Source organism: Diadema setosum, chromosome 14 (genome assembly GCF_964275005.1).
Source record: "Diadema setosum chromosome 14, eeDiaSeto1, whole genome shotgun sequence".
Taxonomy (NCBI): domain Eukaryota; kingdom Metazoa; phylum Echinodermata; class Echinoidea; order Diadematoida; family Diadematidae; genus Diadema; species Diadema setosum.
The window spans coordinates 34,176,348-34,202,692 of NC_092698.1; the positions used below are offsets into that span (position 1 = coordinate 34,176,348).

Here is a 26,345-nt window from a genome sequence, read left to right on the forward strand (position 1 = left end):
TTTGTTACATCATCAACTTCCAGCTGCAAGGCGCGCCTCGCCCTACCAGAAACTACGAGTGCCTGTATGCAAACCTCAAAAAATGCACAGCTTGAACTCCCAAGTTCATTGACCCGATATGTCAAAATATTTAAAATTCTTCATAGAATCCACAAAAGATTTCCGGTTCGCTACCAAAATTTAATCATCTGTTCTTTGTGCCGTTCTCAGCCTTTCCTGTAAGTTTCATCCAAATCTGTTAACAACATTTAACATAAAACATAACTTCATCTCCTGGTGGAGGTAATAAAAGAGCTCAGCCTTACTTTCTAGTTCTCTCTTCTCCTTGGGCAGAACCCGAAAATCCAGCATCCACAGCTCCAGCCAGGCCAGAACCACGCTGCAGATCAGGAGGAAGATGGTCATAACGACTGTGGACCCCTTTGGCTGACAATTTTCGGGGTAATCCTCGGCGGACTGTGGAAGCACAAAAAGAAGGAGAGAAACACAAGGGATATTAGAGGAGACCTCCAGATGACTTTCAGACTTTTATTTTTGAACCACCTCAAATTGGTTAAACCGACTACAGAATTTCAGAATTCATAAAGAGTGGGATGAAGAAAAAGAACGCTTTCAAAATCTACAAGGAAAAGTACAAATTACGCGGTGCGTAAAATATGTCCCCGCCGGAAGTAGCATTTAGTAGCAAAATGTACAATATCGGTAAAAAATCAAGGTCAAAGGTCAAAGAAGTCAAAGGTCAATAATTCTGTGTAGAAGTTTTGAAGCCCTCACCTAGTGCCATCACAAAAAGCAAACGGAATCGAAATCGGGTTTTGATAGAAATGGCGAAGGAGTAGCATTTTGTAGCCAATTTACAATATAGGTCAAAAATCAAGGTCAAAGGTCAAAGAAGTCAAAGGCCAAAATTTTGTGTAGAAGTTTTGAAGCCCTCACCTAGTGCCATCACATAAAGAAAACGGAATCGAAATCGGGTTAGAAATGGCAAAGGAGGAGCATTTTGTAGCCAATGTACAATATACAATTGTAGGTCAAAAATCGAGGTCAAAGGTCAAAGAAGCCCAGGGTCAAAATTCTGTGTAGAAGTTCTGAAGCCCTCACCTACAGACTGTAGTGCCATCACATAAAGCAAACGGAAATGAAATTGGGTTAGAAATGGCAAAGGAGTAGCATTTTGTAGCAAAATGTACAAGGCAGGTCAAAAATCAAGGTCAAAGGTCAAAGAAGTCAAAGGTCAAAATTCTGTGTAGAAGTTTTGAAGCCCTCACCTAGTAACATCACATAAAGCACACGGAATCGAAATCGGGTTAGAAATGGCGAAGGAGTAGCATTTTGTAGCAAAATGTACAATATAGGTCAAAACTCAAGGTCAAAGGTCAAAGAAGTCAAAGGTCAAAATTCTGTGTAGAAGTTTTGAAGCCCTCACCTAGTGCCATCACATAAAGAAAACGGAATCGAAATCGGGTTAGAAATGGCGAAGGAGTAGCATTTTGTAGCCAATGTACAATATAAGTCAAAAATCAAGGTCAAAGGTCAAAGAAGTCAAAGGTTAAAATTCTGTGTAGAAGTTTTGAAGCCCTCACCTAGTGCCATCACATAAAGCAAACAGAATCGAAATCGGGCTAGAAATGGCGAAGGAGTAGCATTTTGAAGCAAAATGTACAATATAGGTCAAAGGTCAAGGTCAAAGGTCACAACTGAAATTCTGTGTAGAAGTTTCAAAGCTCCCATGTAGTGCTATCATATAAAGCAAACAGAATCAAAATTGGCTCATAAATGACAGAGAAGTAGCAAATTGAACATTTTGATCACACACGGACGCACAGACAGACAGACAGACGGACGGACAGACAGACGGACGGACACACGGACACACACACGTACGGAGCCCGTTTCATAGTCCCCTGCTCGAACTCGTTCGGCGGGGACAATAAGAAATTGCAATGAACAAGGATGATGACATAAGCTGTGGTCAGACGAAGACAGTTTGGTCGGAGGAACTTACCACGACCTCTTCCTCCATCCAAGATACTCGTGAGTTTTCTCAGGAGTATCTTGCTACCATGACTAGCTGGACGGAGTAAATTGCCCGTGCAGACATGCCCTCGGAGTATCTATGAACTTACATACCTTTCGACCTAGGTAAAACTTCTGGGGTCAAACCGCAATGTTGACATTTTGCGAGTACACGTGCGCATGTAGTGCAATTATAACCTAGTTGATCACTATGAAGAAGCTAGCGCTCAGAAAGTCCCATCAACAAGAATGGAGAAGACAAATGCCGCTGGTAAAAAACAATCGTATGATCGACGTGCGCGGCGCTACCACTTCCGGAAGTTACATCAACCCTCCATGGTGATCCCCGCGAATGCGGTGTTAAATTGGTCGGAGTTTCTTCCTACGACCGTGATGTGGACACAGGGTCGTGGCAAGATAAGTATAAATTTTTATTTTAATTGCTGCGCCATAAAATTTTACTCCAACTAGAAATACGTCTGCGCATGGCTTTAGCAGCCTAACCATAAGAATGCATGAGTTTGGAGCTCAATCAAGCAGAACAAAAGAAGGCATGCATAGATTATACACAGGTGAATGTGCAAGCCAAGCGGTATTGCAATGGAATTTAAATAACACTGCTACATTTCTGAAATATGCGAGTCTCTTATGTCATCGTCATTGTTCAATGTAATTTTTTTAAGGTTTTTCAAAGTATTGGTTTCTCTGCTCAAGGACCACAATTCCACAAATCTATACACGGGGCTGTTGATTTATAGGTTTTATGACATACAAATGCATGTCGATTTGTGTTGGTTCATGGTACCCTCAAAGTCACTTCTGCAGTGCAACGAATATCTAGAACATTCCATATATCTTTTAATAATTTTTCTTCTATCTTTCTTCAGATTACTTGGACATGCCCCCCCCCCCCCAAAAAAAAAAAAACCCTTCCAAACCAAGATTCTGGTTGTGACCTCATCTGTCAATAATTGCTAAAGTACTGATATGTTTAATAAAAGACAATGGAATGCACCTTCCCCCTCAACTCAGCATAACTTGCATGTTTCTGTGATATTAATGTGACTAACAAAAGACATGGCGAGGGAACATGCATGCTACGAATGCTTGGTCTCGGGGAGGGTGCATTCCAATGTCTTTTGAGTAGTTTGATCCACAAGTTTTTATAAAAATTTGCCGTTGCCATGGCAAAGCATTATGCAATACTAACGTAAATGGTGTCTTGCACATCTACCTTTGATAGCGGTCACACATGCCAAATTTGGGGTCAATTGCTCAAAAAATGAGAGAGTAGTTTGATACACAAGATTTTGCAACAGACCAACCACCCGACCGCCCGACAACCCAGCCATCTGACATCCGAGTGATTCCTATGTACCCCCATACACACTTTGTGTCAGTGGGGGTATTAAAAAAAAAAATATATATATATATACATATCTTGTGACATACACATCATTGCTTTTTTGTTCTTCTTCTTCTTCTTCTTTTAAAACTTATCCCATTTCTGCATTGATTGATTCAAAGAACAGTTTTGGTTACAAGACCAAGTGGAGGGAGAATTGAGATTATGAGGACACAACAGCTATGTGAAAAAGTTGCAACAAAGTTTCTTCAGTATGTTGTTTGAAACAGTATTTCTAAGTTTCAGGAGTACAGACATTATCCATTTTGATTTACAACATTGAAATAGGACTATATTCACTCTTTACTAGCAGAGTTTAGAATTTTATAATATATGTGTACAGTTGGATTTCTTCAAAGATGCCTTTCAGTGTACTGTATAAGCTCTTATTCTCGCTAATTTCGCAAATCACTGTTGGATCACAAATTTAACAACACGCGAAAATATCTCAAATTGACAGGCATTAGTGCACTTATGATAGCCTAAGAGTCAAACTCGCTAAAATAACATCTCGCGAAATTGTCCATGACCTCCTCATTCGCAAAAATATCTGTACGCGAAAATAACAGCTTATACAGTAATATAATATAACATACACACTTTTTCTATCCTATGCACTATCCATCTTCTTTCTCATTTTTTTTTTTTCATTAAAAACGGCTCACAGTGCACAAACTGTATCATTAACCCCAGTCAACCAAAATATGTCTGTTCACATGAAATGCAATCTTATGTGTAAATAAAAATAAACACATACGCAGGTGAGCAGTTCCACACAAAAAACTAGAAATGTCGCTACGGCGACTGGTGTATGCCTCCGCCATAATGCATGGTTCTCCTAATAGGTCTATAGTACAATGTCTTCACAATGTGTGTTGAAAGTTTCACACAATTGGCAAAATATTAAAATGACAGGTTTGCCACAAATGTGCTGAATGTTCCCTTTCCTAGAACTAGGTTTAATCGGATGAATGATTAAAACGTCAGAGTGCAGGTATTTGGGGGAACTGATGATTTTTACTTGACTTTTGACCCTTTTATAAGTTTATGCATTGAGTAATTTTCAAGGTATTGAGAAAAAGTATAATTTCAGTATCAAATGATGAAATAGTATTAGCTAAACCTGGCCTTTGACCTTTGACCTCACAGTTCCAAAGAGAATCACTGTTAGGCAGAACATGCATAAATATGTAAGTTTCATGATAATACCTTGAGTTACTTTTGAGATATGGAGGAAGAAGTGCAATTTAGCACTTTCACTTGACCTTTGACCTTTTGACCTTTGACCTCTTGGCAAGAAACTTCCCACAGAATATATATTGGGTTATACATGCATACATCAAGTTAAGAAAAAAAAAATCCTTCAGGCAGTGCATAAATATAAGGAAAGCAGTGATATTTTGAGGAGTTGACCTTGACCTTTGACCCCCTTGACCTTTGACCCATGACCCCCAACTTCCCTAGGTAATCACTGCCCATCGGTAAATGCATATATACTAAGTTCCATGAGGATACCTTGAACCATTTGCGAGATATGGAGAAAAACATGAAATTTCAACCTTTTTTTTTTTCACAAAATAACCTGTGACCTTTGACCATTGACCCCGTGACCCTAACATCCAAACAAAGTATCCTCCCCCCAGGATATACCCTCATACCAAGTTTGATGCAAAACCACCACACGGTTCTTGAGATATCGACAAAAACAAAACGGGACGGACGTACGGACGGACGGACGGACGGACGGACGGACGACCCGAAAACATAATGCCTCCGGCCACTTCGTTGGTGGAGGCATAAAAATAAACCCCTTTCAAAAACATCAAGTTTAATATATTCATGACAATTACATTTTCATGCAAAGGAGAAGAGACAAGGATGTCATCCCTTTAAAACTTTCTGTCTGGTTTTTACACGGGAAGTTTTTATAAAAATCATGATTTGGGTGTATAACTGATCTGCATGGAATTAGGTGATCCGAGTATCCTCTCGGATCACCTTCTGTATCTGTACGGATTCTATGTTGGGTCTTCTTCTTCTTCTTTCTTTATTTCTGGACAAAATTTGTGTATCGATTAGCTCAGAAAGTGTTCTTCCTATCAATGTCAAAATTATACCATATATGTATCATGTCCCAAAGACGACGGGTCAAATAAAATCATAGTGATCAGTCGACCGTGACGTCACTATGACGTCATTATATGAAAACACATTTTCATTCATATCTCATTAATGGAATGGAGTTTTTCAATGAAATTTACGTCACATATATTTCAAGTTATGCGGATTCTACTCATATTCTCAAAATTCATATTTTCTCTTAAAACGTGCGCGTACGCGCGCGTAGAAATATTTGTATGCTCAAATCGAGCTCAAAATTTTTTTGCACACGTTTCAGACCATTTGGAGCATTTTTTGAAAAATTGAAAAAATTGGACGGACGCGTACGCGCGCGCATATATACGCACGCACAGCTCATATGCAATAGAAATTTCCCGTTTTTTCACACTTATCGGATGCCTGAAATGTCAAGGAATATTTCTACCAAGTTTCAAGTCAATCCGACTCAATATGACGTCATACAGACCCGTCAAAGTTGAAATTCCGCGCGCGCGTCAATGGCGATATACAGTCCAACAATGCCAAAAAACCGCCAATTTCAAATCCGATTTTACTCGTCAGGATGGACGGTGACCCCCCATTTTCTTTACATATTCTGAAAGCTGATGAGTTGTACATGTCATTTCATGGGTTGACGATGCTGAAAAAATGATTAAAAGATATCAAATTTCTTAATAAAGTAAAAAAAGTAAATTTTCAAAATGACGTCATCAAATTTTAAGTTCATTCGAGCGTATCTCACTAATCCTTTGCCAATTTTCACCTAGATTTCAGTATGTTGTAGCTTATTAAATGCTCTTTCGGTAATATAATAACAACATTTTTATTGGATGACGGCATCATCTCGTAAAAATGGATTAAAAGTAACATTGTTAAATTTGACCAGTTTACGTGTTATCTCTATGGGAGTGCAGTTTTTCTGGAAATGAAAACTGACATGACTATCTTTATCGAGCACTAGCTCACTTATGCTTCGGTGAATTTCTCCCATATTTTAGTATGTTGTAGCTGAGACTTTGGGCTATCGTAAGTGTGCCCTTCGTTTTTTCATACGGAGTCGGCATCATGCCCAAAAACTTGGTTGAAATTAAAGCTTATCTTCCATGTATTTTCATATTCCTTTCTTTCTGCAACTTTCTTTGCAATAACTCAAGAAAAACAAGCTCTATCAGCCCAATATTTTGCACATGTTTAGTTTATGTCACGTACATTATTTCATAAAATAACAACTACTTGATCGGACACCTTCTTGGGTATGTAAATTAGGGTCAAAGGTCAAAAATGTTTCATCCTGTATCTTGGTGAATACATGTCTTATCTTTCCCATATTTTGCATACGTAAAGAACATGTTACAAGAATCATTCCACAAAATAACCACTTTTTGCTCAGACGCCATCTTGTCTGTGCAAAGTAGGGTCAAAGGTCATATGTACTTCTTTCTTTATCTTCATTATGACGTGTTATCTCTATGGGAGGGAATTTTTCTAGATGTGAAAATTGACATGATTGTCTTTATCGACGACTAGCTCAATTATCCTTCGGTGAATTTCTTCCAGATTTTAGTATGTTGTAGCCAATGTAATACTCTTTAAGTTTTCTTGAATCAAAGTTTTAATCGGATGATGTCTTCACCTCGTGAAAATGGATATAATGTAACCTTGTCAAATTTAACCAGTTTACGTGTTATCTCTATGGGAGGGAATTTTTCTGGAAATGAAAATTGACATGACGGTCTTTATCGAGCACTAGCTCACTTACTCTTCGGTGAATTTCTCCCAGATCTTAGTATGTTGTAGCTCAGACTTTGAGCTGTCGTTACGGTTCTCTCTATTTTTTCATACGACGCCGAGATCACGTCAAAAAACTTGGTTGAAATCAAACTTATCTTCGATGTATTGAGATATTTCTTTCTTTCTGCAACTTTCTCTGCAATAACTCAAGAAAAACACCCCCTATCATCCCCATATTTTGCACATGTTTAGTTCATGTCACGTACATTATTTCATAAAATAACAACTACTTGATCAGACGTCATCTTGGGTATGTAAATTAGGGTCAAAGGTCATAAATGTATCATATTGTATCTTGGTGAATACATGTCTTATCTTTCCCATATTTTGCACACGTAAAGACCATGTTACAAGGATCATTTCACAAAATAACCACTTTTTGCTCAGATGCCATCTTGGCTGTGCAAAGTGGGGTCAAAGGTCATATGTACTTCTTTCTTTATCTTCGTTATGACGTCTTATCTCTATGGGAGGGAATTTTTGTAGATGTGAAAATTGACATGATTGTCTTTATCGAGCACTAGCTCACTTATGCTTCGGTGAATTTCTCCCAGATTTTAATATGTTGTAGCTGAGACTTTGGGCTATCGAAAATGTGCCCTCCATTTTTCATACGATGTCGGGATCACGTCAAAAAACGTGGTTGAAATTAAAGCTTATCTTCGATGTATTGAGATACTTCTTTCTTTCTGCAACTTTCTTTACAATAACTCAAGAAAAACAGACCTTATCACCCCCATATTTTGCACATGTTTAGTTCATGTCACGTACATTATTTCATAAAATAACAACTACTTGATCAGACGTCATCTTGGGTATGTAAATTAGGGTCAAAGGTCATAAATGTATCATCCTGTATCTTGGTGAATACATGTCCTACCTTTCCCATATTTTGCACACGTAAAGACCATGTTACAAGGATCATTTCACAAAATAACCACTTTTTGCTCAGATGCCAACTTGTCTGTGCAAATTGGGGTCAAAGGTCAAATATACTTCATTCTGTATTTTCGTTAGTGTACTAGTATACGGAATTGTGTACCATAGATGTCAGGTCTGACTACCTTTTCTAAATGAGAATCCAAACATCACACGGCCAATGTCCACTAAACACAGATGAAACCGGTATGGTCATGCCTATTGGGATCAGGAGACTCAAATCGTTGATTTACGAACAGATCGGATCACCTAATTTGTCAGTGTTGACAAATTCCAAGTCTAGTTATCATTGTTATTATTACAACACTGCAATAATTTGGCATGTTTCGAACAACTTATTACTTTTTAATTTAATTAACAAAATGAAAAGGAAACAAAGTGGAGATTTGTGTTACTGCCAATAAGAGCCTTGTGAGGCAATGACGTCATCACATCTGCTTCGTGTAAGCGGTTCTCACCAATATCAGTATCGTATGAAAACATGTTTCACTTTAAAATCCCATAACTTCCTCATTTCTTTTCAGATTTGAATGAAAAGCAACACCATCTGTTTTGTTTGATATCAATCTACTTATCAAAGTCACCAGGAATATGAAGAGGAACTGCACTGTGTATTAGTGAAAAATGAAAGTTAAACTAAATGTAGTCACGTGTATGGGAAATTTACCCAGTCCTCGCACATAACGAGAGCAAAAATGTTCCCTGTAACTTGGTATTATCTGAATCCAAAATACTTATTTTATTTTTATTTTTTACTTATTTATTTATTTGTTTATTTTTTATTTATTTATTTATTTTTATTTTCATTTTTATTTTTTTATGTATTTATTATTATTATTATTATTATTATTTTTTTTTTTTTGGGGGGGGGGGGGGGGAGAGAATCTCCATACCCAGAGTTTGGCCCAGTTCAGTATCGACAGAACTGGGACAACTTACCGTAAAGTCAACGTATAGGAAGATTTTTGCGACGACTAAACCACTGGTGGCTATTGTAGTGATCTGTAAGATGTAGAGAGAAGTCAAGAATTACAATACTTCCCTATCATTAATGTGAACGTTGCAGCAAATGCAAAATGAAACTCAGTCAGCATTATTTGCAATATATCACATTCAGCACTGGCCAACACATATTTTGTGAACAACTTGCCAACTAACACGAGGAAAACAATCATACACACATGTTGGTTAAGTGTTTTAACAATGTAAAAATGAAATTTTCACTCTTGGTTGAAAACTGTGCCTTTCCATTGGCAAAGCAGTACTTTGATGCCCATTGCTACATTCTGGGTGAAGCAGAAATTTCACACACACAAAGTACATCATATTAACATATACACATTCAACTGGGACACTGGAACTATATCAACATCATCTTGCTTAAAGGACAAGTTCACCTTCATAGACATGTGGATTAAATGAATGCAGCAATATTAGAAGAACACATCAATGAGAGTTTGAGGAAAATCAGACAATCTGTTCAAAAGTTATGAATTTTTAAATTATCTGCACAGTCAATGCTGGATGAGAAGACTACTACAGTGTATGATGTCACATGCGTAGAACGTTATAAGGAAAATATAAAGAGAATTTCACAAAATCTAATTTTTTTGGAAAAAGTGCACATTTCCTCGACTTGTCACTGATGTATGTTAAGGGTAATGTTATTCCCCCTGCCTTCTGAAAGAGGCAAGTGAAGTGTTGTTTTATTATGCGAGAAAAGTAAAAATATGTTGATTTTTCTTTATCGTTTCTTTACATCGTTGTACACATGTGACATCACAAGCTGTAGTAGTCTTCTCATCCAGCGGTGACTGAGCAGAAACTTCAAAAAGTCATAACTTTTGAACGGATTGTCCAATTTTCCTCAAACTCTCACTGATGTGTTCTACCAATATTACTGCATTCACTCAATCCACATGTCTATGAAAGTGGACTTGTCCTTTAATTGGGTGTTGTTGACTTGATGTGACTTGATGGCCACATTCCAGAGAAAGCCTTACCACAGCCCAGATCCAGTGTTTACTTTTGAAGAGGGCATACGCGAGGAGGAGAACCACCATCCGAAACAGCGCCACGGCAACGATGTCAAAGAGGGAGGTGGTAAAGTTGTATAATCCGACTTGACAATAGAAGCCCTCTTTGATTCCCAGGCGTGTCAGCTGTGTGAATGTGTGTGGGCATGAATAGGATTTTTTAATCTTTAAAATCTGTTTTAAATATCCCATAATAAAGACCCTTCTGCAGATAAATTGGGTAATTAATGAGAAAAAAAAGCATAAAAAAATCCAGAGATCTCTCACAGTTTTAAACTCAAAAGCTCCTTCTACATCTTTCTCGTGGATACATTTTACATACATTATACATATTGTTTGCTATGGTGTTTCATTAGAATGTTTTATTATTACAATGTTTTGCCATTGTTGTATACTCTGTTCATCTCACAATGAACTGTCTACATTACTCCTTTGCTACATTTTTTTATAGAGTCAAATGTATGCTATGATCTGTCGAAATACGGATATGAAATTTGAACTAAAGTTGAATATCTGAAAAGAAAAATCTCACGAAAAGATTTTGTATGAAAAGGATATATCCCCTTCACACACACACACAAAAAAAAAAATTGAATAGAATATTCACATTAAAGGAGTGCTTTACTGTTAAAAAGGAGGCACAAATAAACATGTTCCGACAACAATAGGAATAAACATCACTCTTTCTAGAAAATCTCATCATTTTGAAAATGCCATAACATACCAGCACAGTACATGCTGTTTATGCAGTGCATGCACCAATAATTTCATTTGATCATGCCCACAATTAAGCATATGTGCACTCTCATACACTTGAAGTGGAACTTTGCTTTGCTACATGTATCTATCAACTGTGTATCCTAGAAGGTGATGTACATAACAGATTGCTGAGAGCAACATCAATCAAATCAGTTTGGGAAGCTGTAATTGTGACCATTCCTAATTTTTAACTGGCAGGTTTAAAACAAAATATGGGTTTGAGACTTCTAATTCATGTGGATAGCATCATGTCACCATAAAGAGAAAGTGAATAATTGTTTGTTTGTTTGTTTGTTTGTTTGTTTTTTTTTTTGGGGGGGGGGGAACAGTTGGCTTCTCCATTTGTACAACTACAATTCAAGCGTGTAAGCCTGTAGACCTGATTTTACCACAATTTAAAAAAAAAAATAATACTGTATAAGCTGTTATTTTCGCGTACAGATATTTTTGCGAATTAGAAGGTGACAGACATTTTCGCGAGATGTTGATTTCGCAAATTGACACCAACGCTATCTTGCATGTATTGTTACTCTAGTGTATGGTGACATTTTCTTGTGTTGTTAAATTCGCGATCTAACTGTGGTTTGCGAAATTCGCGAAAATCAAACCCTTGCGAAAATAACCACTTATACAGTAAAGGGCTATTAGAAAAAGGTAAAAGGTAATCAGCAGAGATGCTGGAAACTCTTGTTACATCCAACCTACCATGATATATATAAACCACAAGATGGCAACAAGCAGCAAGTCAAAGGTGGCCATCAGGCAGAAGAGACGGCGGATGCTTGAGAAGTTGTTCTGGTCACTTGGCGGTCCTGTTGTGGCTACATTGGGGATGTTGGCGTGGGGGTGACCGGGAGGCATGGGTGGGGGCAAGGGGTGCGGGTCATTCCCTGTGCTGCTGTAGATGAGCTGGGCAGCGACCCGAGCATTGTGGTCTCTTGCCTCCTGCTCCCTAGACATGGCGTACTGTAGACAGAACATGTAAAATGATGATAAAAATGATGATTAACAACAATGACTAAGTAATTAAATAAACAATGATAGCAATTACAATTACAATAATGAAATTATCATTATTATTACTATCATTTGTATTATTATCATACATATTTTTTATCACTATTGTCATCATCAATATAATTATCATTAAATCATTTCATCTTCTTAATCCAGGGTAGCCTCTTCACTATTACCATTGCTTTCCCAAAGAGCTGTGCCATCATTATTACCCTCACATTGCCAGGTACCAACTTTACCTGAGTAGAGAGGGATATGGTGACTAAAACATCTTGTCCAAGGACAAAGGCACTTGACAGGAATCAAACTCGGAACCTCCAATTGAAAGTGAAGAATTTCACCAACCATGCCGCAGTGCCCCAATACAACATTATGTGTGTGATTTGAAAATTTCAGTGTTTCTACTCTTAAAGGGATCGTATAGTTTTGGTGGAGACCTAATTTCAGGTTTCTAACATTTTTTGGTGAGATAATGAGAAACCTCTTATGAAATATGAAAGAGCATGTAATTCCATGAGGAATTCAACGTTTATTTGACGATAATTGGTTTTGAAATGGCTGAGATATCCAAAACAGAGCAATTCTAATGAAGTGTGGGACCCACATTTTATTACAATCGCTTTGTTTTACTTTGTTTTTGGATGTTTCAGTAATTCCAAACCCGATTTTCATCAAATAAACTTTGAATTCCTCTTAAAATGGTGTGCTCTGTGCTATTTCATAAGTGTTTTCTTGGTATCTCTCAAAAAGTTAGAAGCCCAATTCTCATCTCCACCAATACTGTACCATCCCTTTAACCCGTTGAGGACAAGCTGATTTTCCCATGGACACCTGCCCCGAGTATACTTGGGACTTGTCCTCAACAGGTTAACACAAAGCATGACACGTTTTTAAGCATCATGAACCTGTAAAAAAGAGATGGTAGGAACAGAAAAGGAGATGGTGGGGATAAAAAAGAAGAGAGCATTTGATTAGGACTAAAAGAATCAATGTTGACGGATATCATTTATTATCAAACTCCTTCACAAAGTAGAGACACAACTTTTCAGGACACTACATGCTGTGGTGATTTTTATATCCTTGATACCACGTAAACCTCAAGTACTGTCGCCGTCACTCGAAGCCAACCTACAATGTATTTTCCTTTCATGTTCTTGCATACGGTAGCTTGTGACAGAAAGACAAAGGAGTGTAATTTTCCTCTACTTGGTCTGGGTCAAAATTATTCTCCACCTGAAGAGTTCATCCTCACATGAGGCAACTTCAAGTTTCTGATAGTGTTTGATGACCATTTGCACTGAAAAGATGATGAATCACTCTGATCACAATACAACATGATCCATTTCTTTATCACTCCCTTCTTAATCAGCCTTGCAAATATTTATATGCTGCAAGAGTCTTCATCAGAACATACAGCAAGTCACAAGTGACACTTAACCGGAATGACCTCTACAGCATTCCATAGTCTAAGATGTCACATTGTAGCTTTCCATACTCAGTTGTCTTCACAGCCATATGAATATGTATGTATGTATTACCGGTACTTTACTGTTAATGGAAGGCACAGAGTTACGTTATGCAATGATTCTGCAACAATGGCAGTCCCTTTTCAAAAGTAGGCTTGAATTACACTGAAGTCATTACAAAATTATCCTCACTGTTGAGTGGCTACTTCTAGGATGCTGTTATGGAAGCTCCAACTAGGTACCATCACTTTAAACTGCTATGGATCCCAAATGCTCATGTATGTATTTATGTAGTCGTTGAATTAGAAGCACTGTATAACGCAATGACAAGCACGAACACTTTTTAAAGATTAAATGCTCCATCCACACATTCTTCCATAATGGGTCAACTTTAATGAATGAAGAAGTTGAAAAAGCTTATGCTCATTGATGTAGATGAAATTTTGTACAGGTGATGTACAGGTGAGTATCCATTTTTATATCAAACCACACAGCACTCCACTATAAACATTTACCCCAATGCTTTCAGCTATTTGGATGTTTTGTAATCATACTGAAAAAAAAAAATGCTACAGCAGGTGTAAAACGTGTAGCTCATGTTTGACCAAGGAGGTATGAGAGAACCCCTCTCATACCTCCTTGGTTTGACTACACTCAAATAATAGTATTGTCATTCATTAATAGTAATGTACTGTGTATGTATACCGTTAGGCCAAAAAAAAAAAAATTGTTGCATTGGCGTAACATGAGATTTTCAAATAGGGTCGGTCGGGCGGATTTTTTTTTTTTTTTTTTTTTTTTTTTTGCTACCTGCATTTTACGTGTAAAACTCGTGCTCAGCTCAGTAAACAGTTACAACTGCTGAACCGAATGTGCTGTGTTCATCTATTCTACAAATCATTTATGAGGCCGATATTACTGGAATTATACCCCTTCACAGAATTTAAAGATGTTGAAATCCCTATCCTGAATGTTTTCACTTCATATTTTACTATTTTGACTTAGATAAGATAGATGCAAATTGACCCATATGTACGATCTTTTCATCGCACACGGCGATCTCTATTACAGTCCCACATATACAGATTCGTGTAAGTTCTCCACACAAGAAACCTATGGCAAAACTGTGCACAATACATCGCAGTCTGAATGCTAGATCTCTCCCTCGTACATCTGATATCCCCAGGGCCGTTTCCACTTCCGGGTTTGTGCGATCGCGATCGCAATCAACAAGATATTTGATATCGATAGCAAAAAAAAAATAATAAAAAAACATGGGGTCGGCGGAATTTTTAGGGTCGGGCGGGTTACGCCAATGCAACAATTTTTTTTTTTTGGCCTTAGTGAGAAATGACATGACAACAGTTAATATGTACAGGTCAAATCCTACGCGTATATGATGTGAAAATGGTCCCAATAAACATGCAAGTAAACACAAAACTTTTCTTGTTCTGACCACATTCACATTGAAAATGATCACACAAATAAACACCAAATTAATATTTTTGGTATAAAATCACTTCAGCACAATTACTTCAATACAATCACTTACAAGTGCAGTTACACAAATGCAAAATAATGCACTAATGAACAGATGAATAATCCACTCCAATGTAAATCAAGGGGCACGTACTCCAAAATATAAGATCCCAGATGATACGTGTAAAGTCTGTGTTGCGACGACCAGAGTTTCATGTCAATGTGTGACTGAAAATCCAACAAGTGATTATCCAGCAAAGTCACTGAGCTGCAATGTAGCAATGTCCACATAAATGGATGGAACTGGGCCACAAATGAAGGCAAATCTACTCTCTGCAGAAAATGATATCTCCAGGCCTTATTTCCACTAAATATAACAGGTCAGCAGGTAATAGAGTCCTGACAAACTATAACATGCAGCTTCTGTGCAGGATAGGACATTACTCCTGGAGTGAAGGTATTGGAGGCGTTCTACCTACTTTGCAAATTCTGTGACTTATAAAGGTACGTTCCTTCAACCACTGGGAAACTTTCCATAAGGATCCCCAAACTCCCTCTAAGTTCCAAAGCTTTCCACACACCATGATTCATTACCTATTTATGTACACATGTATGAAGGGAACTCCCTCATGGGGTGCTGTGCTTGAACATATTTCAAGCACTTTCTACTGTTTTCTATCAGTACACGTAGCTAAATATATTACTGTAAATTCAGAAATTTTAGCGTGGATTTAAAGGACAAGTCCACCTTCATATACATATGGATTGAGTGAATGCAACAATATTAGTAGAACACATCAGTGAAAGTTTGGGGAAAATCCGACAATCCATTCAGAAGTTATGAATCAATCACTGCTGAATGGGGAGACTACTACAGTGTATGATGTCACATATGCGTACAACGGTATAAGGAAAATAAAAAGAGAATTTCACAAAACTTTGTTTTTTGAATAAAGTGCACATATCTTCGACTCGTTTCTGATGTATGCTAAGGGAAATATTATTCCCCTTGCCTTCTAAAAGAGAGAAGTCGAGTGTTCTTTTGTTATGCGAGAAAAGTGAAAATATGTTGAATCTTTAAAATACTTTCTTTATATCGTTGTACTCATGTGACATCACAAGCTATAGTAGCCTTTTCATCCAGCCGTGACTGAGCAGAAACTTCAAAAATGCATAACTTATGAACGGATTGTCCGATTTTCATCAAATTCTCAGTGATATGCTCTACTAATATTGCTGTATTCACTCAACCCACATGTCTATGAAGGTGAACTTGTCCTTTAAATTTCACAAATTTTGTGAGCATCCAAGATTTACAAAATCAGAATGCACCCGAAAGTTCTTGTCTACCACAGTATATATGCATTGAATGCCAGTGGCAGTTCACGAAAACTTAATGCTGCGACTAGTTCTGGTTTTACAGTATGTAGGCACTGCATAGAAAGTTCTGGAATCTTTCCTTTCACATGCAGGTCTTGTAGCTTTTAAAACAAATAGAAACTTCTCCACTACTCTGATCAATCCCATCCGTGCACATGAATACATCATAAATGTATATATTCATAATACTCTTGCTATAACTATATATATATATATATATATGTATATATATATATACATATATACATATATATATTCCTTTTAGATATATGAATTTTTCATACACACATCATAAATCTTTGTTCCATGAAGTGAAAGAACAAGAGTACTCATTAATGATTCAGAGAATGGGTACATGTACATTGTACAAGCAATTCATGCATAACATGCTCAACAAATAGACAATAGAAGTCCCTAGGACCTACACCGGTGTATTATGCTCCACTGAACTGAAGAACACTCACCCAGCGTACACTCTGAAAAGACTAACTGCATGCTTTCAACATCTGTGTACTATGGTGATTGGGTCGATGACAGATGGTGCATGTTTCACAAAAGTGATGAATGATTCCAAAATGACAGAGGAATGGATAGGGGTGATTGCTTAATAAAATTTAGTTTAGGCCAAATGATTATATTCACGGTACACTCAGCACGAGTATTTTCATACAAGAGCAAACTGGCTTACACTCATATTGCACAGTAACCATGACAGTTGCAAATGAGTCCACAAGTTCCAGGTCTTTCAGTCCTTTTCGAGTGCCATAGAACGATTCACTGGTAAAAATCAGTGTCCGTCAAAGATAAGTAAAACCAAACAGAGTACGATCCCTGCCAATAATACAATATGAATAGCAAGATACTGCTAGGGACACACGTAATCCATTCTAATGGTACACAGCCAGTGCTGTGATGACCTTTGATCAAGCAAGTACAAGTACACTGTCTTAAACTGCAGTCTGCATGTACATGGTATGTCTACACAGTAGGAATATTGACATTTAAAGTGTGACTGAATTGTCTTCCTGCTCTGCTTTTTACAAGCCATGTGACTGATACTAACAGACAAAGTTCAAGTGTACTTGTTATGTCTTTCACAACCAGTCAGAGCTGAGCTGCAAGCTAAATTGGAGGAAAATTTTTAAAAACTGTTGTTTCTCTTTCTATAACTCAGTCTATGATTTGTCATGTGTCAGCATCTCATACAGGAAGGGCATGTCCGTTATGGAGGGTTGGAGTACAATTGCACTTTCATTAGGCCAAAAAAAAAAAAAAAGTGTTTGTTTGCCCTTAATTGTCAAAACCCAAGAGGGTCGGTAGGTCGTTTTGTTTGTTTGTTTGTTTGTTTTTTTGTTTGGTTGGTTTTTTTTAATACCCTTTTTACCCATGTAATTTTGTAACTTTGGCAGGGCATCTCGTAATACACTCATCCTTCTGGCAATACATCGAGTTCTAGTTCAACTTTGTACAGGATGTGGCGCAAAAAAAAAAAAAAAACCTCCAAGGGATTCATTCAAATTTACGTCTTGCCAGGGCCTGGAAGGCGAGGCAGAAACACTCACTGACAGACACTTATAACGTTCATCTTTGTTAAATTTTGCGAACAGTTCCAAAAAAAGTACCTTCCAGTGAGATGCTGGCAACTGAACTCAAAACAGTTTTGGTGCCATGACAGCTGGTAACGGATGCTGCAAAAGTAGCCATCTTGGCAGTCGCGCTGCGACTTTGCACGAATCCTGTTGTCAATACTTCAACTTCACTGGTAAGTCTTCAAATTGAAGAAATTTTTCGATTTTAAGTTGATATTTGTCCGCGATACTACCCTGTCATGATCCTGAATGCTACAGTCCGCAGCCCCATAGATTAATACGCTATGCGTATGGGGCTGCTGGTCGCAGTTAGTACGGTAGCTAGCTAGCTCGCGCACTACCTATGCATTGTATGCACGTGAGCCAAAAAGGTAGCTAGCATGCAATGCATGCTATAAAACGTAGCCTGCGGCCCCGCGCAGCCCGTACACGATTACGACAGGTCGATGAGATGAAAAAACATTTTTAGAATTTTTTTTCATTCTTTCTTTAGCTTAAAGGTACTAGCCCACATTTGCAAACCCACGAAAATCAAAACTGCATAAAACAGGTCCAATATGACTTCAAGTACAGGTTATAAGTAGTCCGGGAGCCAGCGGGGGTCAGCCTAGCTGAAAATGTTACCAATTTTTATGTGTATAGCAATTTAGTACATATGCCCCTGAGTATGGAAATGCACGTCTGGCTGGTCATAGGTGGTGGGTGTGGCCAGGAGGGCCACAAAAAGGACCCCCCAAAATTAGGATAGCCTAGCTGGAAAAGTAACCCCATGAAAACAACTGGAACTTGTTCGTTACACTTACAGGATAAATGAATGACCATTGCCAGACGTTTTAAGTGGTGGGGGGTAGCCGCCAGACGCTCTTAAAGGCCCAACTCCAGCTAGGCTAGCCTAGCTGGAAAAGTAACCTCATGAAAACCACTGGAACTTGTTCGTTACACTTACAGGATAAATGAATGACCATTGCCAGACGTTTTAAGTGGTGGGGGGTAGCCGCCAGACGCCCTTAAAGACCCAATTTTTTCCAGCTAGGCTAGCCTAGCTGAAAAAGTAACCTCATGAAACCCACTGGAACTTGTTCGTTACACTTACAGGATAAATGAATGACCATTGCCAGACGTTTTAAGTGGTGGGGGGTAGCCGCCAGACGCCCTTAAAGACCCAAATTTTTCCAGCTAGGCTAGCCTAGCTGAAAAAGTAACCTCATGAAACCCACTGGAACGTGTTCGTTACACTTACAGGATAAACGAATGACCATTGCCAGACGTTTTAAGTGGTGGGGGGTAGCCGCCAGACGCCCTTAAAGACCCAAATTTTTCCAGCTAGGCTAGCCTAGCTGAAAAAGTAACCTTGTGAAACCCACTGGAACTTGTTCGTTACACTTACAGGATAAATGAATGACCATTGCCATACGTTTTAAGTGGTGGGGGGTAGCCGCCAGACGCCCTTAAAGACCCAACTTTTTCCAGCTAGGCTTGCCTAGCTGAACAAGTAACCTTGTGAAACCCACTGGAACTTGTTCTTTACACTTACAGGATATATACATGACCGTTGCCAGCAACGTTTTAAATGGTGGTGGTGGGGGGGGGGGGGGGGTAGCCGCCAGACGCCCTCAAAGACCCAATTTTACCAGCTAGACTAACCTATATATAGCTGGAAAAATAACCTCCTGAAACCCACTGGAACTTGTTCTTGTGATACACTCAAAGGATAATTGAATGATTGTTGCCAGACAATAGCCGCCAGACGCCCAAAGACCAAACTCTTACCAGCTAGGCTAGCCTAGCTGAAAATTAGGAAAGTAACCCCATGAAACCCACTGGAACTTGTTCTTACGCTTTCAGTGGTGGGGCGTAGCCCCCAGACGCTCTCAAAGACCCAATTTTACCAGCTATAAGGTTCACATATTTCAGAAATAATAGCAGTGTAATTCCATAACTATACCGCTTGCTTGCGAGTTCACCTGTCTATGCATACCTTATTCTTTTGTTCTGCTTCCTTGAGCCCCAACTCATGCATTCTTATGGTGACTCTCCCATGTCATCATCCTTGTTCATTGCAGTTTGTTCTATTTTTTGAAAATATTCTTATTCTTCATCCCAATTATCACAAATTCTGAAACTCTGTCCTCAGTATAACTAATTCATAGTTGTACAAATGTAAAAATCTGAGAATCACCCGGAGGTCTCCTTTAATGGGGGAGTTTCTTGAGCGCACAGGGAAACATGCTTTGAAATATCAATAGGGCAAGTGTTGAGACGAAATACTGTAGAAATATGAGAATATACAGTGCTGTGGTTTTGGTAGAAGAAATAGGGTATCTTTATTTGTCCTCAGTGATAACCAAAAAACTTATTTGGAAAGAATGATAGACATCAAAAAAGAATTGCCCAATCAAACATGTCGGGATTTTTCTCAAACATCAGTGTTCTCATTTTCTTTGCAGTGTAAAACAAAAAAAAAAAAAAAATGCAGGGCCGGATACAGTATCCGGATGGAAATTGGTGGGATGGGCGTAAACCCGCGGGTATTATAACATACTGACGTGAAAAAAAAAAACAAGACCAAGAACTACTTTCTTTCTGTGCCCTGGGGAGAAATATTCAGCAATTGCATTTTGGAAATGTTGGAAATCACAACTTTTGATGAAATTGTCTCCTACAGTATCTCTTCTTATATCATGAAGGCTTTTTTTTATAATTAAGTTTCTTTCCTCTATGACCATGATAAAACAAACCCCTGATGATTAAAACAAAAGACAATCAAAACTTGGCAAATGAACTCTTTGGACATTAGCAAAAGGGAATACATTAACAGTTTTTGCAAACACTTTATACAATTGTCTAATACTCCATCAAGCTCATAAAAAATACAATTCTACTGCAACAAGAAATCCATTCAGTAAGACTCGTCCTCGGTGTACATCGCTTAAAATGCCAACTTTTTAAAAATAATGCCCCAGCTCTTAAATTTACTTTAAAAAGGGGAATTAAAGCTCAACACCTTTGGCCTATGACTTTTTCAGGTACCGTATCACCTTACGGTTGAGGAGATGGGTAAAGAAAATTATTAACGAAATAAAACTTATAGGAACATGCTTCACATGACCTCACCGTTTTCTTCTCTTAAGAAAGAAACGAAATCTGAAAATTGTTCAAGAGTGTTTTTGAACATAGTACATTGCAAAAGCAGAAAAAAATCAGTGTTTTTAAGAAACATAACTCACAACAACAAGGAATTCCTGTCGTGTCTAGTATTGCACGTATTTTGGTTTGGAGGGTTTAGGATGCTAATATTTCAAGACAAGTTTATGCTCCGGCACTTCAATGAACTTAACTGTAAAGTAATGATCAACCTCTCTTGGCAATAAACTCAACATTTGCTGTTCTTCAGTAAAGCATATGACAGAAACATATGAGAGACATGTCTAAAATTCATATGAATAAGCTCACAGCAACAACAAAAATACTATGTTATCTATAAACTAATACTGCATGTACTTAGTTTCGAGGGATTTAGATGCAAAATGTTATGACAAAAGCCCCTACGTGGCTACCAGCAATTAAACATCCTTCAACTTCTTTAGCAAATAATGAGCTCATGTGTAGAAACGTAACTCACAGGAATATAATTTTATACAGTGTAAAAAGTACTTGGTTTGGAGGACATTTAGATGCCAACTTTTCAAGAATAATACACTAGCACTGACATTAACTGATGAAAAAAAGTAATGCTTAGCTTCTTTATCCAATTAGCCCATAGGTAATTCCTTGTAGTTGAAAAAAAAAAAAAAACCCCGAGTACACATAAAAATATAGACTTTCCGTAACATGTATCACAGGTCATGATCTTCACATTTTTGCTCCTCTTAACTTAAAAGAAATAAATATATATTTAAATTTGTTTTAAATGACCTTTAAACAATATGAAGAAAAAAATTATGTGTCTGCAAAGGCTTGACACGTGTCTAATACTGGGTCACGCTCATATTAAACGTAGCTCACAGGAACAAGGAATTCACGTGTGTATAAAATAATGCTGCAGAGAGGGTGCAAAGTTGAACCCTTTATTGAGGGTGCGAAAATGTTCCCTTGGATACATCTTTCCACCCACACTAAGTGGTGCTAGGTTGCACCTCTTCTTGAGGGTGCATCTTTCCACCCACACTAAGGGGTGCTAAGTTGCACCTTTCTTGAGGGTGCGATCTTGCACCCTTTACCTTTCAGCGCACCTTTGCACCCCGTGTAGCCTTTACATCTTGGTGCAACTTTACATCCTTTCGTGAGGGTGCAAAGAAACACCCAAAGTTCCAAGATTGTGCCTTGTTTTGAGGGTGCAATCTTGGAACTTTGCGTGCTACTTTGTACCCTCAAGAAAGGGTGAAAGTTACACCCTCGGGAGCAACTTTGCCCCCTTGAAAAAGGCGCAATCTCTTTCCTTTAGGTGCAACTTTATGCCCGAAGGATGCAAGAATGTACCCTCTCTTGAGGGTGCAATCTTGTGCCTTATTGGTATGATGCTGCACCTATGTGGTGCTTATTTGCTCCATGACTGCTGCAAAATTGCTCCTTTAAAGGAGCAAGTCAGTGTCATCGCCTGCTCCTTTATAGGGGCAATATTGCCCATCATCTCAAGGTGCAACTTAGCATCACATAATCGGGTACGATTTAGTTCCTTAACTACTCTAAACCTTGAATAGTGCGAACTGATGTAAGCCTATTTGCTCAGAATATGACTTATGTTGTTGCACTCTGCAAAGTAAATAGGATTAGTGTAACTTGGATCTTGTGAATCATGAAATGTGTGTGCGTGTGGAATTTGTGAGTTGTGAAAATGTTAATGTAAAAGTTAACTTAGTTGTGTTTGAATAATATACTGAAACCAAAAATTTACCCAATTACCTTTTCAATATTAAAAAAAGGTGAGCACTATATCTATCAAACAGTTAACCTTCTCGGCAAGAGTATACATCTGCATGACGGAAGAGGTGAAAATATGATATGCAGTTGTCTGGATACGTTTTATTCAAAACGTTTGAATGCATACTTATTCACATAATCTATAAGAATAACATATTATGCTTCTTACCAGTACTCAAAGCCTCTAAAACAAGAGCATGCTTCTTACACTTCTAAAGTATACACCATATCTCAAAAACAAAATGTAAGAGGATTTAAGAAGCTGTTTGTATGCATTCAAACAAATCCATATTTCTATCTAAAATCTAAAACGTGTCTTGTTAAAGGGGAATTCGTTTTATAATGACGATGCCAATTGTCTGAAAGTCCTTATCACGACATGTCTTGGAGTTCACGCTTATTGAAAACATGAGATTCTTGGCACGTAGATTACAACTATGGTTTAAAGAGTTAACTGAGATACGCATACCGTATACGGGCATTTCGATGAAAACATTTAAATACAAGGAACTGTAAATAATATGAAAATCAAACTTGATACCAGCCCTTATCGGCAACCAATAGAGACTATGGAGGACTGCAGTTATAATTGTGTTCAGATATTGTTTTGGGTGATACACGCATGCCGACTGATTTGGGATCAATTCGAGTCCCTCGAGCTGAGATTCCGGAACTGCAATGAGCAAACCATCATTATGCATAACAAAGTGACTGAGAATAATGCATGCACCAGTTTCTGTTTCGTTGTTCTATACACAGAAAGTTGTTTCGTTTTCCAATCCTGTGCAGGCACACAGATTTTACAGAATTCAATCATCTTTGGCTATAACGCCATGGTCGCGTGCAAAATGAATGCAGCTTATCTAACTTAACCTGTAGTTACTGAATAGGGGACTACTGTTTATTCAATTTATACATTATTAATCGGATGATAGAACCTGTCAAGAGAAAATTGCGGATATCATATACCATTGTCAAATTCACTTTAATTCTATAAATAGTATCAATGGAATGTTATGAACCACTTCAGCATTAACAATCATTATCATAATTATTTCCCTGAAACGGCTGCATTTGTATGAGAGGGAAGAGTTTGGCATCATACATAGCAAGAGTCGTGACTACAAAACTAAATACATGTATTATACAAGGTTTCAGGACACTTTGAATCATGCCCCCCCCCCCAAAAAAAAAAAACAAAACAACAACAACAACAACAACAACAACAACAACAACAAACAAACAAACAAACAAACAAACAAACCAACAACTTAGTGAAATGTTGTACAATGTATGCCCTACTTCCATTAACCTATGATCTTTGACCTTTGAATACATGGCCCGCATTTTTTCAACGAATAGGCATTTGGATGCAACGTAGGTAATATATAAAAGAAAAAATGTTTTAGGAAAATACATTCACTTCAGAAATAATTATGGAACTGTGGTAAATGGAAATATGCGGTCTGTTATTGTTGCGTCAGTGCGTTGATGCGCGTTGTGACCATGCCAATGACGCAGCTTGCGTGTGGTTGGCATCGTTGGCATGGGCACAACGCAACTTTTATTTTCATGAGATAAGATGACGCAGATTTAATTGATTCTTGAACTTTGATTTTGACTTGTGAGACAAATGGACGTGGACATAGTCTCTGCGAGCTCTTTGATGTCGAATAGTCAAAAGTTCGACTATATTTGTTATTCTGTATAGAGTCTAGTTATCCTGGCGCATTGGATGTACGCATGAGGATAATACGGAGTAACGGAGTTTATACAATGTATCGGCAGACTGAGACTGTTTGATTTGTTCAATAAAATCTATGCAACGTCAACTGGAGACTGTCAGCGTCATCATTAACCCAGCTTACAACAGAACAAATAGCAAAATATTGACACGTTCACTTCTTCCGTAATGACATGACATAAAACTTTCCTCACCGAATCGTTCTGCCGTAATTCATGAGCAAGTCATGGATATATACTTAGTTCGATTAAAAGTATACATTGAGTCATTGCAAAAGCATCTAATGAAAAGTATGCTTTAGAACTACATCATTGTCATTTATTCTATAACACTAATAATATAGAGCTATTGGTCCGCCATATTGCCTAACAGGTCGTTGTCCTCCTATCACTATACCACGTTTGTTTAGCAAATAAGGCACAGAATTTAATTTTGCACTTGTTGCCAAAGACTCTAATCTTCTTTACCGCTATTCCCAGACATGTATGTTGGTGCTGTATGAATTAGAAACGGAAGCTTACAAATATTCACCATCTAACAAGGCAAAAGCGAAGTGATATCTCGTCCACGTATCGACTTTGTGATTACAGAGATTTTCAAATGGCATAGGCCTAGTTCATTGACTTTTTGACTGTTGACGTAGTCGGACTTCACCAATATTAACACTTGACAGCAATCATTAGATGATCTGAGGAGTGAATTTGGTGGTCATATAGCTCAAAAGTGTGGAAAGTTATTGAAAGAACACCAGAATACTATGTCGACAGTGTTTATCAGGTGAGATACAAACATAGAACAAGTTCCAGTGGGTTTCAGGAGGTTACTTTTCCAGCCATCAGGGCTATAGTCTACTCTCTAAAAAAAAATCGAGTAAAAATATTCACTCTAAAAAGAGTGAATACAAAAAAGAGTGAATTTCGAGTGAAATTGGAGTGAATTTTGAGTGAAAATGTTCATTTTCACTCATTTTGGAGTGACGTCAGGGATCACTCCAAAATCTTCGAGTGATCCCTGACGTCACTCCAAAATGAGTGAAAATGAGCATTTTCACTCAAAATTCACTCCAATTTCACTCGAAATTTCACTCTTTTTTGTAGTCACTCTTTTTAGAGTGAAAATTTTCACTCGATTTTTTTTTAGAGAGTAGCTGGTAAAATTGGGTCTTTGAGGGCATCTGGCGGCTACCCCCCCCCCCCCACTTCTTAAAACGTCTGGCAATGGCCATGCATATATCCTGTAAGTGTAAATAACAAGTTCCAGTGGGTTTCATTAGGTTATATTTTCAGCTAGGCTAGCCTAGCTGGAAAAAGTTGGGTCTTTAAGGGCGTCTGGCGGCTACCCCCCACCACTTAAAACGTCTGGCAATGGTCATTCATTTATCCTGTAAGTGTAACGAACAAGTTCCAGTGGGTTTCATTAGGTTACTTTTTCAGCTAGGCTAGCCTAGCTGGAAAAATTTGGGTCTTTAAGGGCGTCTGGCGGCTACCCCCCACCACTTAAAACGTCTGGCAATGGTCATTCATTTATCCTGTAAGTGTAACGAACAAGTTCCAGTTGTTTTCATGGGGTTACTTTTCCAGCTAGGCTAGCCTAGCTGGAAAAATTTGGGTCTTTAAGGGCGTCTGGCGGCTACCCCCCACCACTTAAAACGTCTGGCAATGGTCATTCATTTATCCTGTAAGT

General features: G+C 38.1%; 1 protein-coding gene across 1 annotated transcript in view; it reads right to left on the reverse strand.

The window, feature by feature from the left end:
• LOC140237982 (stAR-related lipid transfer protein 3-like) overlaps positions 1–26,345 on the reverse strand; it is a 56,554-nt gene that overhangs the window by 13,203 nt on the left and 17,006 nt on the right. Inside the window, exons 2-5 of the mRNA XM_072317912.1 lie at positions 11,773–12,033; positions 10,276–10,434; positions 9,212–9,274; positions 306–456 (exon numbers count right to left, since the gene is read on the reverse strand). Of these exons, the coding sequence (XP_072174013.1) occupies positions 306–456; positions 9,212–9,274; positions 10,276–10,434; positions 11,773–12,033 (634 nt within the window). The remainder of the gene's footprint in view (positions 1–305; positions 457–9,211; positions 9,275–10,275; positions 10,435–11,772; positions 12,034–26,345) is intronic.